General features: G+C 39.8%; 1 protein-coding gene across 1 annotated transcript in view; it reads left to right on the forward strand.

Moving 5' to 3' along the window:
- The first annotated feature begins 478 nt into the window (after positions 1-478).
- Positions 479-17,798, forward strand: part of PLD5 (phospholipase D family member 5) — a 474,308-nt gene continuing 456,988 nt past the window's right edge. The window contains exon 1 of the mRNA XM_060142072.1: positions 479-703. Within this exon, the coding sequence (XP_059998055.1) occupies positions 515-703 (189 nt within the window). The 5' untranslated portion in view covers positions 479-514. The remainder of the gene's footprint in view (positions 704-17,798) is intronic.

Genomic DNA, 17,798 nt, shown 5'->3' on the forward strand with positions numbered 1-17,798 from the left:
CTCTTCGCTTTCAAGTAAAAATGCGAGGGGACGACTCGGAGCCCGGCTGAGGGAAGGCTGCGGAAGGCAGGTCCGCCGCTCGGCCACCGCTGGCCTAGGCGCGCGGGGAGGGGCGGCGGTCGGACTCGCAGCCCTCTGCCTTCTCACTGCGCCAACCTGCAGGCGCGCGCCGCCCCTCCCCCCTCCCGCCGCCCCTCCCACTCCCACTCCCCCGCCCCCTCCCGCCGCACTCAGCCGGGGGCCGGCGTGCGAAGCGCCCACCCGGGACCGCAGCCGCCCGCACCTTGCGCCTACGCCTAGCTCGCGGCCTCCCTCCTGCCCCATCTTTCTCCTCTCCCTCCTCCCCTCCTTTCCTTCTCCTCCCCCTCCCTCCCCGTCCGCTTCACCCCGCCCTGCCCGCGCTCGGCTCCCCGCGCCCTGCCCGCGCCCGCTCGCTCCTCCCTCAGCCCCGGCCGGCTTCTCGCACGCCCATCCCGAGCTCGCTGCGCGCCGGCCGCCGCCTGGTCATGTCAGCATGGAGATCCGGCAGCACGAGTGGCTCTCGGCCTCCCCCCACGAGGGCTTTGAGCAGATGAGGCTGAAAAGCCGCCCCAAGGAGCCCTCGCCGAGCCTGACCCGAGTGGGCGCGAACTTCTACAGCAGCGTCAAGCAGCAGGACTACAGCGCCAGCGTCTGGCTCCGGAGGAAAGACAAGCTGGAGCACGTAAGCGCGGCTCGCTCCCCCGACCGCGGCCCTGCACCTGCCACACGCGCGCCCCTGGGCCGGGCGCGGGGACCCCGCCGGCGGCCCGGCTTGGGGCCGGGGCGTCCGGGTCCTACGCCCGTCCGGGGCCTCTCCGGCACTTTCCTGCCGGGAAGGAGCGGGCTGCGGAGAGGGGAGGGGCGGGGCGGGGCGGGGTTGTTCCCTTACGCACTGCCTGGCCCCGCACACCTCGACCTCTCCGGGCTTCCACTGCGGGCGGGGGGGGGTCGCTCGCAGTGCGTTTGTGGGGTGAGCAATAAGGGGAACTGCCCCAGCGTGGCTCCAAGGAGCCGGTGTTGCACGGTAGTGGGCTTCAGAGGGGCGTTTGCTCGCGTCTTTGGGGCTATTTTACCCGGTCCAGAACTAACATGAACAAATCCGTAAAGTTGTCGCCGCTGGCATCCAGCCTGTGTCCGCGCAAGATCCATTCGAGTTTTCTGCAGCGTATCCTCTGGGATGAGCAGGTGGCGGTCCTCTCTACTTGCGCCCAGCTAGGGAGGGGTTTGCACATTGCAAGGAGAAACAGAGAAAGGAAGAGCAGGTCGCCCTGCTCCCGGGACTCGCCGCTGGAGGGTGGGGGCTGGCGAGCGGGGACCCCGTCTCCCAAAGAGTGCGTGTTTCGCCGGAAACGTTATTGGCGCTGGGGCCGAGCCCCTAGGCTCGCCATTCAGGAGAGAAAAAGTCCCTGTAAAACGGCGTTTAGTGAATTCACAGTATCAAATCTGACCCATCAGCATCTCCTTAACCAAATGTTAACATGAAACTAAGAGAGTTATCTCGAGGGCAGCACAGCTGGCTACAGAGAAAATGCCGTTTCTTTCCGCGGAGCTGCATAATCCAAATTGAGTCTGTTAATGGAATGTGGAGGTTTCCTTGTATTTGGGTCACATCGCCAATTATGATAGAAAGAACTTCTGGAACTCACACATCTACCGCCGCAAGGACCTACCCCTCCCCCGTCTCCTCCGCCCCCCACCCCCTACTCCGCGCGCTTCTCTTCTCTTGGGCATTTCAGCAGCAACTAGCTTCCCAGGAGGAAGAGGGCAAAGGAGTATTTCTCTTACCCAGTCTGAAAGGAAGGTCTTTGCCTTTTCTCTTAGGGCCTGATCAAGTCCGAAAGTGCAGGTTTAAAGATTTGAATTGGGGTGCATGCTGTCTTGTGTGTAGAGACAATATCAAATGGATGCCTCAGATCCTTAAGACTATGGAAGTAACTGAAGGAGATTTCTAGGATGCAAGTTGTTTGAAAGGCAGCAGTATCTGTTTAAAAATGCAAGCTCCACAATTAGCGAAGGAACCTGTGGTTATTAAAGAGGGGCAAGTAGCATCTTCCTGTAATTTGGATCCTGATGTCGTTTTATGAGTACTAGGGAGAATGGTCTGCCCTTAGGATGGTGATAGAGTATGTCTTCATTTCAGTGTCACTCTGAATATGTGTTCATTTGCAGCTTGTGCTTTTAGCTGGTCTAGTTCCTTTATTTTCTTACTGAAAATCAATACTGCCACCTTTTACGACTATGTCTCCTTGAGTCACAGACATTGCACACATTATACTTAAATGGTTTCTCACTTTTAGATTTTCACTGAAAGTATTAAGTCATACAGGGTGGGCCACGGCAGCCTCACCTTTGTGGATGAGTATAGGATGCTCAGTGCCTGCTGAGGGTTAGAGACCAAGGAAAGTGAGATCTGGTTGTTTGCACATAAGGATCTATGCTTTCTTCTTCACTCAGATGCTCCAAAATAGAACCTTGTACTTATTTTTTGAAAAATTACCTCTTTTGTTATTTAAATCAAAGTAACAGTTTTGTTTGCTTTCTCAAATACATATCATGAAACATATTCTGTTCTGATATTTTCCTGTACACTTGCTTTCAGTTAGAAAGGGGGCTTTGCTTCCAGTGACATTTTTTTGTGATATTCTCTTGCCCCTTTGAAACATCTACAAACACTTTAGTGAAATAATATTTATGAAAGTGCTATGGAAAATTAAATTAGCATAACAATGTAATTTTATTTTCATTCAAGCTCATCTGTCCTATGTTGTCTACACTACGATGTTTCAAGTAGTTTGATGTTAATTTCTAATTAGATATTTAAAATCTAAAAACCCATAACAAATATAACCCAGTATGTTATTGCCACACAAAGCATGAAAATATAAGGTTGACTTTATGATAGACAACATTCTGAACACATGTGACACCTTCAGATTTAGATGTTGCAGAGATTAGGATGAGTGTATCATGTGAAATTCAAAGGTGATATATGGTAGTTTGACCCCTTTGATCTGTCTAATCAAATGGATGACTACCATTTTTATTATGTTAAAAAATGAATAATTATAATGGAGATCATATGCATGAGAACAGCCTACTGTTATTTTGCTCATGCTTTAAAAGCCAATCCAGTATTAAGGCCATAAATAAATTATGGCTTCAAATGGTACGCATATTCAGTCATCCCAATAACGGAGTGTGGACTCTGTCCAGACTTCAGAGGCATTGCTTAATCTGAAAGTCAATAACACAATGTAAAGTGACAGCTAGAGAATATATTTCCAATCAATTTGCTAAAAATGAGAATAGTTTACCTCTCCTTTTCTAGTTTAAAGGCTGCAGGACAAATCCCCAGATTGGACCAGAGAAAAGTGACAGAAATTGAATGATTAAGGATTGGAATACATTCAACCCATCTTTAAATTTTTTTTAACATCTTTATTGGAGTATAATCGCTTTACAATGGTGTGTTAGTTTCTGCTTTACAACAAAATGAATCAGTTATATATATATATACATATGTTTCCATATCTCTTCCCTCTTGCGTCTCCCTCCCTCCCACCCTCCCTATCCCACCCCTCTAGGTGGTCACAAAGCCCCAAGCTGATCTCCCTGTGCTATGCGGCTGCTTCCCACTCGCTATCTACCTTATGTTTGGTAGTGTATATATGTCCATGCCACTCTCTCACTTTGTCACCGCTTACCCTTCCCCCTCCCCATATCCTCAAGTCCATTCTCTAGTAGGTCTCCTGTTGTTGGTTGGTTGATACTTAAGATGAATACCCATTAAGAAATAAATGTATGTGAGGGAATTCTCCCATTCTTAAGTCATGATTAGAAGATACAAGGAAGTTATGTTTATACCATGAATTCTAGATTTTGAACTCTACTTGTAAATTTCAGGAAAAAGTAAAATTTCTGGGCCCTGCGTAGAATGTTGTCTTATTAGCTGCAAATAGTGTCTTGGTTCTTAGAATCTTTCGCCTCCTGTTCAGCCTCATAACACCAATGGCTTTAGAAGGCATTAGGTTTGGGAAACAATGGAAGTCTTATTCTCTGTAGGATCCCATATTTACTTTAGGTATAATGTAAAAGTGAAGGTTATGATCTAGCAAAGAAGAGGAGCATGGGGCCACTTTTTCAACTCTAACCCACTCTGCTCTGTCAGCCCTCCCTGGGGCTGGATCACTTTGAGAGTCACCATTTAATACAGTTTGGCTATCCCAGAGGACGGTGTAACATTAGGCTGGTGTCCTTTGGTGGTATATGCCTTGATTGACTTTTTTTTTTTTCCACAAAGTTAGAGAGTTGCAGTGGCTACTCCGCTAAGTCGCCTGGCCTGATGTCAGTTGTGTGTGTAGAAGTTCCTGATGCTGTTTATGGAGATAGGGGTGTCTTATTTTCTCTCCTGCTTGTTCAGTTAGCTTTTGCCACAGCGTGGTTAAGAGTGGGGCTCTGGTTAGATAGACCTGGGTGAAGGACCCACAGTCACCAGGATGTACATTCACAGTCCTCCATAAGGAGTTGCAGGTTTACTGGGTGATTCAAGGAGACAGTCCATGCCTATACTCCAGTGATGCACAGTCCCCTTATGGCAGGGGCTCAGTATGTACTACAAAATAAATTTTTCTTCACTCTTCTCACCTGTGCAGGTTGGCAGGTGTCTTAGTTCGATCTGCTGTAACAGACTGGGTGGCTTTTAAATAAACATTTATTTCTCACAGTTCTGGAAACTGGGAAGTCCAAGATCAAGGCACAGGCAGATTTGGTGTCTGGTAGGGCCTGCTTCCTGGTTCATAGATAGCCGTCTTTTTGCTGAGTCCTCACGTGGTGGTGGTGGTGGTGGTGGTGGTGGTGGTGGTGATGGTGATGGGGGAGCTCTCTGAAGACTATCTTGTTCATGTGGACTCCAGCCTTATTACCTGATCACCTCCCAAAGGCCCCACCTCCAAATGCCAGCCTATTGAGGATTGGATTTCAACACGTGAATTCGGCTGGGGTGGAGGGGGGCATAAGCATCCAGATATCCAATCCGTAGCAGCAGGATATTTTCCACATCTTAGTTGCCTGGCCTGCTGGGAGCTCCATCCTTATACTTGTTTTCATGATTGTCAAGTCAGCTGAAGGGAAGCTGGTGAATCATGTGATGCCTTCAGTACTTCTACCCAGAAGTGGTGCATCTATTTGACTCATGATAGTTGGCCAAAGAAAGTTTCCTGGCCAAGGCTTTCTTGAAAGGGGGTGAGGAAGGTGCATTCAACCAAGACCCAAAAGAAGGAGAAAGAGAACATCCATGACTAGCTCGTAAGGATGACCATGAGACATAAAGCTCTTAGCACAGCATATGGCCCGTGCTCAGTGCTCAACACACAATACCTATAGGTATAATTGCTGCTCAGGTGTTGCCTGGCTGAGCCTGCACTCTCCACCCAAAGAGCTTCCAGATTTCATATTTGAGATGAGCCTGCCGGAATTATAGTTCTGGACCCAGAAGTGTATGGGTCTTTTTGTCAGCAAGGCCAGCTCACCATTCCTGGCCTGTTAAGTTGCCTCTTTGCCTGGCTTCTGGTCCATTTTCTGGGGGCTTCTTTCCTGGGCCAGTGGGCCCCTGTTTGTTCCCTGCCTGGCCATTCTGAGGCTGACTCTTGTTCTCACTCTCTCTGTGGGCTCTGCTAGTGGAGACCAACTCCTTGCCCTGTCCCCAACTTCTGCTTTCCTTCCCAGCTTTGCGCTGGTGGTGATATTTATCGGCATGGTGGCTCAGAAAGCCTATTTAAAATGGAAAGAGAAAGCAGAAGAGAGAAACTGTAAAGAGTAGAAGACAGAATCCTTAATGTGCACACTTGTAGTGAGTCCTAGTGTCTTGCTTGGTTTAGTAAGTGCCTCACTAAAAAAAAAAAAATTGTCTTCTCTAAGTGTGAATTTTCACACTTAAATAGAGTTTATGTTACCAGTGAATAGTAGATAAATGCCAAGTGCACACTTGCCTCCTGGAATAAATTATTCACATGATGAGCAAAGAAGAATAAATGGATTGGAGCAAACTTGGTCACCGTGGTCTAGGCTCATATTATGTAATGTTATTTATGTCCCACAGAGCAGATTCATGAAAGTAATTATACTCCACAGAGCAGATCAGTAAAGCACAAAAAGACAAAGTTCAACCTAAGGGAATGCATCTTTAAAATGTACCATTGAAAATCAACCAACTAACCAAGGAAACAAATAAATGAACAAGGAGAAAATATCCTTTTTTATGTTTATGTATTTTTGGCCAGACTGGATAATTTTAGTCTGGCAAACATTTAAGAACATTAACATTTACCAGGATTATTTACTGTGACTTTAGATAAACAGAATAGGCTGAGGCAGAATTCTCTGCCTCTCTAACCCATGCGTCAAGAAATGAAAGTCTAGATGTCTCTTGAGTGTGTTCTAATGCATCAGTGTTGTGTCCATTATTGTATTTGTCATTACTTTAGGTGGCATATATTTATTCTACTAATGGACAGTGGGTTGACACTTCAGTTTGTTTTGAAGAAACTTTGACTTCTTTGAACTCTGTTGGGTATGGCTTATTGAGTTATTTTAACATAATCACTGTCAGTGATATATTAAATATATTTAACTTGAGAAGCTCAAGACTACTGAAGCTAAGATTCCTTTTTTCTTCCCTTCTTCCATGTAATAGCCACTACCTATTTCCTCTGGCTAGTTTCTCTGAAAGTTTTCGCTTCTCCTCACAGATTTCTGTATCTGTCTCAGGTTTGAGCCTATGTAACAGTTTCCAGTTCTTCTGTTCTGGCTCTAAAGGTCAAGAAATCTGATGAATCTTTTGAATTTCTGGAACAAGACAGTAACTATAATATGTTATGTTCTTGTACTGAATTGACTGATAGATGGCATAGTTAGGCAGAGAGAGAATTTGTGGTAAAGTAGCAACCCAGAGATGTTGCTTCAAGTGTATGTGTTGGGGACATTTAAAGTTACGGATTGTCTCAAATTCATACCTACATAAATTGTGCTGTGAGAGTACAACATAAATGTTGAGTTACAGTTGAAATGCCACACAGTGGTTGTGAAGAGACAGACCTTTTTACCAAAAACGTATGTTTAAATTTTTCTCAGAAACAGAGACAAAAGAGCCCAGTTTCTAAAATCACAAATCAAGCTGTTAAGCAGGGCTTATGAAGCAGAATGAAGAACATGGGAAACTTTCCCAGGTGTACTTATGTACTTTGGAAAATCTCACTGATGCCTAACATATGAAGTGGGCCCAAGCTGGACTACCTGACTGGGTATCATGGGACTGGATGTCATGGCAATTGGGTGATAAATATGGTTTTTTATCCTCTAGAGTAGATGGTGAAACTTGTGAACATATTCTTTTTCTGAATTGAGCGATAATTGTGCTCCTGCCAATAAGTTGTTAGGGCTCTTACAGTTATAACATGAGGAATTAAATTGAGAAAATGGGACTCATTGAAGTAAAGAAAGCGCTAACTGACACACTCATCATCAACAGATATTTATTTAGAGTGACTTTTATGTGAAAGACACTTTGTTAGGAGATTATGAGGACTTTCATTCAACAAGCATTTATGTGATGTATACTGTGTTCCAAACAGTAGAGAGTATACAAAGACCAAAGCAAGTCTTTGCCCTCTCTCAAGATGCTTACAATTTTATAAATATAGTTATAATATGATTACAGTGTTATGAATAATACAGAAAAATACAAAGTAGCATAAAACCCTGTCTTCAAAGGACTTGTTTAGACAAGGATAAAATAGGTAATGAATCCTGTTGTATACTGATTACATATTGTAACAAAGTTAAATTTATTCTAGTAATACAAAGTTGATATAAAATTCAAAAGTCAGTGTAATTTATCACATTAACAGAATGAAAGTAAACCCATATCTCAATAAATGAAGTAAAAGTGTTTGATGAAATTCTATACTTAGGCATGATAAAATTCTCAACAAACTGGAAATAAAAGGAAACTTCATTATTCTGATAAAGAGTTTCTTTAAAAAGAATCATAGTTAATGGTGAAATATTTAAAAATATCTCCCTGGATAGTGAGGCATAGATGTCCGTCATCATCACTTCTGTTTACCATTGTACAGGAGGTCATAACCAATGCAGTAAGGCAAGAGTAAGAATTCAAAGGAAGTAGTAAAATTGTCATTAGCAGATGACATTATTTTGTACATCTGAACAACATAAACTACAGATAACACTTAATGAATTAATAATGTCACTGGATTTATCATAGCCACTGGATACAAAGTTACTATACAAAATTAAATTATGAAAAAACAATTCCAAAATAAAACTAAAAACTGTTACCATCTACGTTAGCATAAAAATATCAAATACTTAAGGAGATTGATAAGACTTCTTTTTAATTTTCTCCCAGATTGATCTATAGAGTAGATACAATTCCAATTAAAATCCCAACAAGTTTGTATATGTTGAAAAGTGATTCTAAAATTTGTATGAAAATGCAAAAGGCCAAGAATAGAGAAGACAGTCTTGATGAAGAACAACTTAGTCGACTGTTTCCAGATAGCAAATCTAGATTAATTAAAGCAATGTGGTATCGGTGTAAGGATAATTGAATAGATCAATCAACAGAAAGTGCAGAAACAGACCTGTGTATATGTTATTATTGACAGGTTCTTGATTTATGACAAAAGTGACAGGCACAGAAGTGCACTGGGAAAAATATGGTCTTTTGAAAAAATGGTGTTGAGTCAGTTGTATATCTGTATTAAAAAAATGTGGTTTCTCTTTCACACTGTACACAAAGGTGTTCAAAGAAAGCTTCACCCTAGGCAAAGTTTTGTACTGGGTCCTAGGAGCCTAGGAAGAAGAGCTGCTGGATATAGGACTGGCCTGAACCAAGGCTTTTGAGTGGAATTTGGTCAACAAAAAGCCTGTTTGGAAGACCAGTGGGTGAACAAGTATGACTAGAGGACAGGGTTTGTTTAAGTGAGCGTTGCGTGTGAAAACACCCGCAGCGGTAGATTAGGACAAGACCACGGAGGACTTGAGGATTTGAATTGTAATAATGCTGATGATGTTCAGCTTTATTCTGTAAGCAAACAGGAGGTATTTCAGTAGGCACTTCAGTTAGCAAGTCTGGGTTTCAGAAAACCTGCTGGTGGCTCGCAGTGTTGAGGAAGAAGAGCCTGACTTGCCGGGGGGGGGGGACCAGTGTAAATTCTCTTTCAGTGGTAGGGATAGGAAGTAACAAAAGAGTATGGTGAAAAGTAGAAAAATCGAGGAACAGATGTAAGAAATATTGTGAAGTGAGAGTTCATGAGGGGAGTTCCTTGGTGGTCTAGTGGTTAGGATTTGGTACTTTCACTACTGTGGCCCGGGTTCAATCCTGGTTGGGGAACTGAGATCCCACAAGCCGTGTCACATGCCCCCCCTCCCCCCGAAAAAAAAAAAAACCTGCCACTCCAGTAAACACACGAATGAAACAGCCTTATTAAAAAAAAAAAAAGAGTTCATGGGACTTGGTGCTTGACTGAATGTGGGGAGTCTGGGAAAGCTCATCCATTCAGCAAATATTTATTGAGTGCGAGCATGTCCCAGGAATTGTGATTGGCGTGATGGGTACAAGGATGAACAGGGAAAATTCCAGAGATGCCTTGAGAGTTGGAGTTCTGCCTTACTCATCTTTGTATCTTGGACACAAGCCATTGTTATTGTCTTGATCCATATTATCAATATTATTATGATCATAATTAACTAACAGTCTAATTTCTGCTCTCTGCAAGGAGCTGAGCTTAAGGCTTGAGAAAATTCAAATGTCTGTGATTGGGCCTTTGACATCAGGTTGCATATGGTCTAGTTCTCCAGAACTCAGCTTAAATGTTTTCACTTCTAAACCTAAAATCTGGTTAAATACCCCTTTTATGTTGTCCCATAACATCATGGGCAAGCATCTGTTATAGCACTTAATACACTGTTTTTTTAAAATTGCCTGATTAATTGTCTATCTTTTGACCTCATTGGAAAAGCTTGAGGACAACAGTGGTTTCTTATTTATAACAATGTACCCTTAATGCCCAGCACAGTGCCTGGTAGACATCCAATACTGACTGACTTGACTGTTGAAACAATGAATGAATGAATATGTGCTAGGGAGGCAGGACTTATACACAAGTGAAAGAATGAGGTGGCATACACTACTTACGCTACTTGACAGACAGATGCTAAGATGTTAAATGCAACAAGAGTTCAGTGGAAAGAAACACCAGAAGCTCCATGAGAAACTCTTGAAAAGGGTTATGATTAAATGTCAGCTGGAGAAGATAACAGACAAGGCTGTATCTAAACCATCTGTAGTTTGTTTGAGATTCTATCCAGTTTTTTTTTTTTTTTTTTTTTTTTTTGTGGTATGTGGGCCTCTCACTGTTGTGGCCTCTCCTGTTGCGGAGCACAGGCTCCAGACACACAGGCCCAAAGGCCATGGCTCACGGGCCCAGCCGCTCTGCGGCACGTGGAATCCTCCTGGACCGGGGCACGAACCCGTGTCCCCTGCATCAGCAGGCGGACTCTCAACCACTGCGCCACCAGGGAAGCCCTATCCAGTTTTTTTAAGACCTGGGAAGTGAGAGTTTTAGGGACACTTTAGTGACCTATTCCAATATCTAATGCTATTGTTTACATGAATTCTTCTTTTTAGTTTTTATTTCTATATGTCTTTGTTTTTATTAGTCAAGAAGAATATTAATTTTTAAATTTTTCACAAGTACTTTGGTCTAACTTTTTGCCGTGTCTAAATCTGCTGGTTCATTATTTGTTCTGGCTGAGTGCACTTGATCAGAGATTGTGAGATTACTCTACAGCAGGGAATGTGTCAAAACTGCCAAAATCCCCTTAAAGACCTGCCACTCTTGATCATTAAGAATCTCCTACTATGACTTCCTGACTTGTCTGTTTCCAAACTTCTTTCATTCCCTAAGTTCTTCTCGCTGCAATCCATGACTTGTGCACACGTTGCTTAAAACCTGTCCTGTAAGATTCCTAATACATCTTTTTTTGAAAAATAAACTTTTATTTTGGAATAACTTTAGATTTATGGAAAAGTTGTAGAGATAGTAGAGGCATTTCCTATACATACCTCACCCCAGTTTCCCTTAGTGTTAAATTCCAAACTCCAGACTTCATTAGAATTTCACCAGTTTTTAATGTCCTTTTTCTGTTCTAAGATCCAATCCAAGATAACACATTGCATTTAGTTGTCCTGTGTCCTTAGTCAGTCTCTGGTTTGTGATAGTTTCTCAGACTTTCCTCATTTTTTTATGGCCTTGACAGTTTTTGTTTTCAGCCTAATTGAGGTATAATTGACTAATAAAATTGTAAGGTATTTAAAGGTTTCCCGCCATTGAATTAATGAAAACATCCATCACCTCATGTATTTATTTGTGTGTGTGTGTGTGAGAACATTTAAGTTCTATTCTGTAAGCGAAAGTTCAATTATATCACAGTATTGTCATTGGTAATCACTATGTTTATATTGATCTTCAGACCTTATTCATCTTATAACTGAAAGTTTACACTTTTACCAACCTTTCCATATTTTCCCCATTCCGCAGGCCTTGGCAACCACTTTTTTACTCTCTGAGTATATGAGTTGGAGTTTTTTTATTTTTTAGATTTTACGTATAAGTGATATCATGTAGTATTTGTCTTTCTCTGGCTTACCTTACTTAGCATAATTCCCTCAAGTTCCTCCATATTGTTGCAAATGAAAGGATTTCCTTTTTACTCATGGCTGAATAATATTCTATATATTTGTATATCACATCTTATTTATTCATTCATCTGCTTATGGATGCTTAGGTTCTTTTCACATCATGGCTATTGGAATTAATGCTGCAGTGATCATGGAAGTGCAGATATCTCTTCAATATCCTGTTTTCATTTCCTTTGGGTAAATACTCAGAAGTGAGATTGCTAGATCATACGGTAGTTGCATTTTTAACTTTTTGAGGAGTTTGCATACTGTTTCCCATAGAGGCTGTACCAATTTATATTCCCACCAATAGTGCTGTAGTATTTCCTTTTCTCCGTATGTTTACTAGCACTTGTTATTTGTTGTCTTTTTTATTATAGTCATTCTAACAGGTGTTAGGTGATATCCCATTCTGGTTTTAATCTGCATTTCCCTGATGATTAGTGATGTTGAGCATCTTTTCATTTATCTTTTGGCCATCTGTATGTCTTCTTAGGGAAAATGTCTATTCAGCTACTCTGCCCATTTTTTAAAGAGTTGTTTGTTCTTTGCTGTTGAGTTGTATGAATTCTTTGGTTATTAACTCTTTATCAGATATATGATTTGCAAATATTTTCTCCCATTTGGTAGGTTGCTTTTTCATTTTGTTGATGGTTTCCTTGCTGTGCAGAAGCTTTTTAGTTTGATGTAGTCCCACTTGTTTATTTCTGCTTTTGATGCCTTTGCCTTTGATGTCAGATCGAAAACATTATCACCAAGACAGATGTCGTGGAGCTTACAGCCTATGTTTTCTTCTAAAAGTTTTATGATTTCAGGTCTTGCATTCAAATCTTTAATCCATTTTCAATTATTTTTGTGTATAGTGGTCCAGTTTCATTCTTTTGCATGTGGCTGGCCAGTTTCCCTAACACCATTTATTGAAGAGACCGTACTTTCCCCAGTGTACAGTCTTGGCTTCTTTGTCTTAAATTAACTGACCACATATACATGGGTTTATTTCTGGGCTCTCTATTCTGTTCTGTTGATTTTTATGCCAACACCATACTGTTTTGGTTAGTATAGCTTTGTAAAATAATTTGAAATCAGGGAGTGTGCTCTTTCTTTCTCAAACTGTTTTGGCTATTTGGGGTCTTCTGTGGTTCCTTATGCATTTTAGGATTCTTTTCTTTGAAAAATGCTATTGGAATTTTGATAGGGATTGCTTTGAATCTGTAGATTTCTTTGGGTTGAGTGGACATTTTAACAATGTTAATTCTTCCAATCTATGAGCATGGAATAGCTTTCCATTTACTTGTGTCTTCTTCAATTTCTTTCAACAGTGTCTTATAGTTTTCAGTGTATATGTGTTTCACCTCCTTGGTTAAATTTATTCCTAGGTATTTTATTCTTTTGGCTGTGATTATAAATGAGATTGTTCTCTTAATTTCTCTTTCTGTTAGCTCATTGTTACTGTATATAAACACAACAGATTTTTGTTTGTTGATTTTGTACCCTGCAACTTAACTGTATTTGTTTATTTCTAACAGTTTTTTGGTGGAGTCCCTGTAGTTTTCTATATATAATATCATGTCATCTGCAGATAGAGACAATTTTACTTCTTCCTTTCCAATATAGATGCATTTTATTTCTTTTTCCTGCCTAATTGCTGTGGCTAGGACTTCCAATACTGTTTTGAATAAAAGTGCTGAGAGTGGCCATCCTTGTTTTTATTCCTGTTCCTGCTCTTAGAAGAAAGAGCAATTCTAATTTTATTTATTTTAGTTCTCTACCTTTTTTCTTGGTAAGTCTGCCTAAAGGTTTGTCTATTTTGTTTATCTTTTCAAAAAACCAGCTCTTAGTTTCTTTGATCTTTTCTATTGTCTTTTTAGTGTCTATTTCATTTGTTTCCATTCTGTTATTTGTTATCTCCTTTCTTCTATTAACTTTGGATTCAGTTCCTTTTCTAGTTCCTTGAGGAGTAAAGTTAGGTTGTTTATTTGAGATCTTTCTTCTTTTTTAATGTAGACATTTACTGTTATGAACTTCCTTCTAAAACTGCTTTTGCTGCATCACATAAGCTTTGATATGTTGTATTTCCTTTTCATGTGTCTCAATATAGTTTGATTTCTTTTTTTCAAAAAAATTTATTTTATATTGGAGCATAGTTGATTAACAGTGTTGTGTTAATTTCAAGTGTATAGCAAAGTGATTCAGTTATACATGTATCTATTCTTTTTCAAATTCTTTTCCCATTTAGGTTATTACAGAATACTGAGCAGTGTTCCCTGTGCTATACAGTAGGTCTTTGTTGGTTATCTATTTTAAATATAGTAGTGAGTACATGTCAATCCCGAACTCCCAATCTATCCTTTCCCCCCACCAACCTTCCTCCCTGGTAACCATAACTTCCTTCTCTAAGTCTGTAAGTCTATTTCTGTTTTGTAAATAAGTTCATTTGTATCATTTTTTTTAGATCCTGCATATAAGCGATGTCATATGATAGTTATCTTTCTCTGTCTGACTTGCTTCACTTAGTATGATAATCTCCAGGTCCGTCCATGTTGCTGCAGATGGCATTATTTCATTCTTTTTAAAGGCTGAGTAATATTCCATTGTGTATATGTACCACGTCTTCATCCATTCATCTTTCGATGGCTATTGTAAGCAGCACTGCAATGAGTATTGGGGTGCATGTATCCTATTAAACCATGTTTTTCTCTGGATATATGCCCAGGAGTGGGATTGCTGTATCATATGGTAGCTCTATTTTTAGTTTTTTAAGGAACCTCCATACTGTTCTCCATAGTGGCTGTACCAATTTACATTGCCACCAACAGTGTAGGAGGGTTCCTTTTTCTCCACACCTCTTCAACATTTATTGTTTGTAGACTTTTGGATGATGGCCATTCTAACTGGTGTGAGGTGATATCTCATTGTAGTTTTGATTTGCATTTCTCCAGTAATTAGTGATGTTGAGCATCTTTTCGCGTACCTCTTGGCCATCTGTATGTCTTCTTTGGAGAAATACCTATTTAGGTCTTCTGCCCATTTATTTATTTATTTATTTATTTTTGAGCCACATGAGCTGTTTGTAAATTCTGGAGACTAATCCACTATCAGTTTCATCTTTTGAAGAATATTTTCTCCCATTCTGTGGGTTGTCTTTCGTTTTGTCTGTGGTTTCCTTTGCTTTGAAAAAGCTTTTGCATTTAATTAGGTTCCATTTGTTTATTTTTGTTTTTATTTCCATTACTCTAGGAAGTGGATTGAAGAAGGTATTGCTGCAATTTATGTCAAAGAGGGTTCTATGTTTTCCTTTAAGAGTTTTATAGTATCCGGTGTTACTTTTAGGTCTGTAATCCATTTGGAGTTTATTTTGTGTATGGTGTTAAAGAATGTTCTAATTTCATTTTTTCACATGTGGCTGTCCAGTTTTCACAGCATCATTTATTGAAGAGACTGTTTTACCTCAGTTATATAGTCTTGCCTCCTTTGTTGTAGATTAATTGGCCATAGGTGCCTGAGTTTATTTTTGGGCTTTCTATACTGTTACATTGATCTATATTTCCGTTCTTATGCCAGTATAATACTACTTTGATGACTGTAGCTTTGTAGTGTAGTCTGAAGTCAGGGAGCCTGATTCCTCCAGCTCCATTTTTCTTTCCCAAGATTGCTTTGGCTATTCATGGTCTTTTGTGTCTCTGTACAAATTTAAGATTTTATGTTTTAGTTCTGTGAAAAATGCCATTGGTAATTTGATAGGGATTGCATTGAATCCGTACATTTCCTTGGGCAGTATAGTCATTTTCACAATATTGATTCTTCCAATCCAAGAACATAGTATATCTCTCCATCTGTTTGTATCATCTTTAATTTCTTTCAGCAGTGTCTTATAGTTTGCTTCATACAGGTCTCTTGTCTCCCTAGGTAGATTTATTCCTAGGTATTTTATTCTATTTGTTGCAGTGGTAAATGGGAGTGTTTTCTTAATTTCTTTCCGATTTTTCATCATTAGTGTATAGGAATGCAAGAGATTTCTGTGCATTAATTTTGTATCCTGCGACTTTACCAAATTCATTGATTAGCTCTAGTAGTTTTCTGGTGGCATCTTTAGGATTATCTATGTATAGTATCATGTCATCTGCAGTGACAGTTTTACTTCTTCTTTTCCAATTTGTGTTCTTTTTATTTCTTTTTCTTTTCTGATTGCCGTGGCTAGGACTTCCAAAACTATGTTGAATAATAGTGGTGAGAATGGACATCGTTGTCTTGTTCCTGATCTTAGAGGAAATGCTTTCAGTTTTTCACCATTGAGAACGATGTTTGCTGTGGATTTGTCATATATGGCCTTTATTATGTTGAGGTAGGTTCCCTCTGTGCCCACTTTCTGGATAGTTTTTTTTATCATAAATGGTGTTGAATTTTGTCGGAAGCTTTTTCTGCATCTATTGAGATGATCATATGGTTTTTCTTCTTCAATTTGTTAATATGGTGTATCAGATTGATTGATTTTGCATACACTGAAGAATCCTTGCATCCCTGGGATAAATCCCACTTGTTCCTGATGTGTGATCTTTTTAATGTGTTGCTGGATTCTGTTTGCTAGTATTTTGTTGAGGATTTTTGCAACTATATTCATTAGTGATACTGGTCTATAATTTTCTTTTTCTGTAGTATCTCTGTCTGGTTTGGGTATCAGGGTGAAGGTGGCCTTGTAGAATGAGTTTGGGAGTGTCCCTTCCTCTGCAGTTTTTTGGAAGAGGTTGAGAAGGATTGGTGTTAGCCCTTCTCTAAATGTTTGATAGAATTCACCTGTGTGTACTGTGATGTTGGACATATATTTGATTCTTAGTAAAGACTTCTTAAACTTAGTTTAAAAAAATTTTTTTTTACTGTAAATACAGAAGTTAAGTTGATGGCTTTCTTTTATAGTCACTAAAGAGGAACTATGTCTTTTATATTTGTCTTGGAAAATACTTCTCCATAGTGTTCATAAAGTACTATATTCCTGGGAAAAGAAAAGAAAAAGAATTCACCTGTGAAGCCATTTGGTCCTAGACTTTTGTTTGTTGGAAGATTTTTAATCACAGTTTCATTACTTGTGATTGGTCTGTTCATATTATCTATTTCTTCCTGGTTCAGTCTTGGAAGGTTTTACCTTTCTATGAATTTGTACATTTCTTCCAGCTTGTCCATTTTATCAGCATATATTTGCTTGTAATAATTTCTTATGATCCTGTGTGTTTCTGTGGTGTCTGTTGTGACTTCTCCTTTTTTATTTCCAATTTTATTGATTTGAGTCATCTCCCTCTTTTTCTTGATGAGTCTGGCTAACGGTTTATCAATTTTAGTTATCTTCTCAAAGAAGCACCTTTTAATTTTATTGATCTTTGCTCTTGTTTTTTGTTTCTATCTAATTTATTTCTGCTCTGATCTTTATGATTTCTTTCCTTGTACACACTTTGGGTTTTGTTTGTTCTTCTTTCATTAGTTCCTTTAGGTGTAAGGTTAGATTGTTTATTCCAGAGTTTTCTCGTTTCTCTATGTAGGATTATATTGCTATAAACTTCCCTCTTAGAACTGCTTTTGCTGCATTCCATACATTTTGGATCATTGTGTTTTCATTGTAATTTGTCTCTAGGTATTTTTTGATTTCCTCTTTGATTTCTTCAGTGATCTGTTGGTTATTTAGTTACGTATTGTTTAGCCTCCATGTATTTGTGTTTTTTACGTTTTTTCCCCTGTAAGTTATTTCTAATCTCATAGTGTTGTGGTTGGAAAAGATGCTTGATATGATTTTAATTTTCTTAAATTTACCAAGGCTTGCATTGTGGCCCAGCATATTGTCAGTCCTGGTGAATGTTCCAAGTGCCCCTGAGAGGACTATGTATACTGCTGCTTTTGGATGGAATGCTCTATAAATATCCATTGTCTGGTCTAATGTGTCATTTAAAGCCTGTGTTTCCTTATTGATCTTCTATCTGTATAATCTGTCCATTGATGAAAGTAGAGCTTTAAAAGTCCCCCACTATTATTG

Source organism: Lagenorhynchus albirostris, chromosome 2 (genome assembly GCF_949774975.1).
Source record: "Lagenorhynchus albirostris chromosome 2, mLagAlb1.1, whole genome shotgun sequence".
NCBI classification, from domain to species: Eukaryota; Metazoa; Chordata; class Mammalia; order Artiodactyla; family Delphinidae; genus Lagenorhynchus; species Lagenorhynchus albirostris.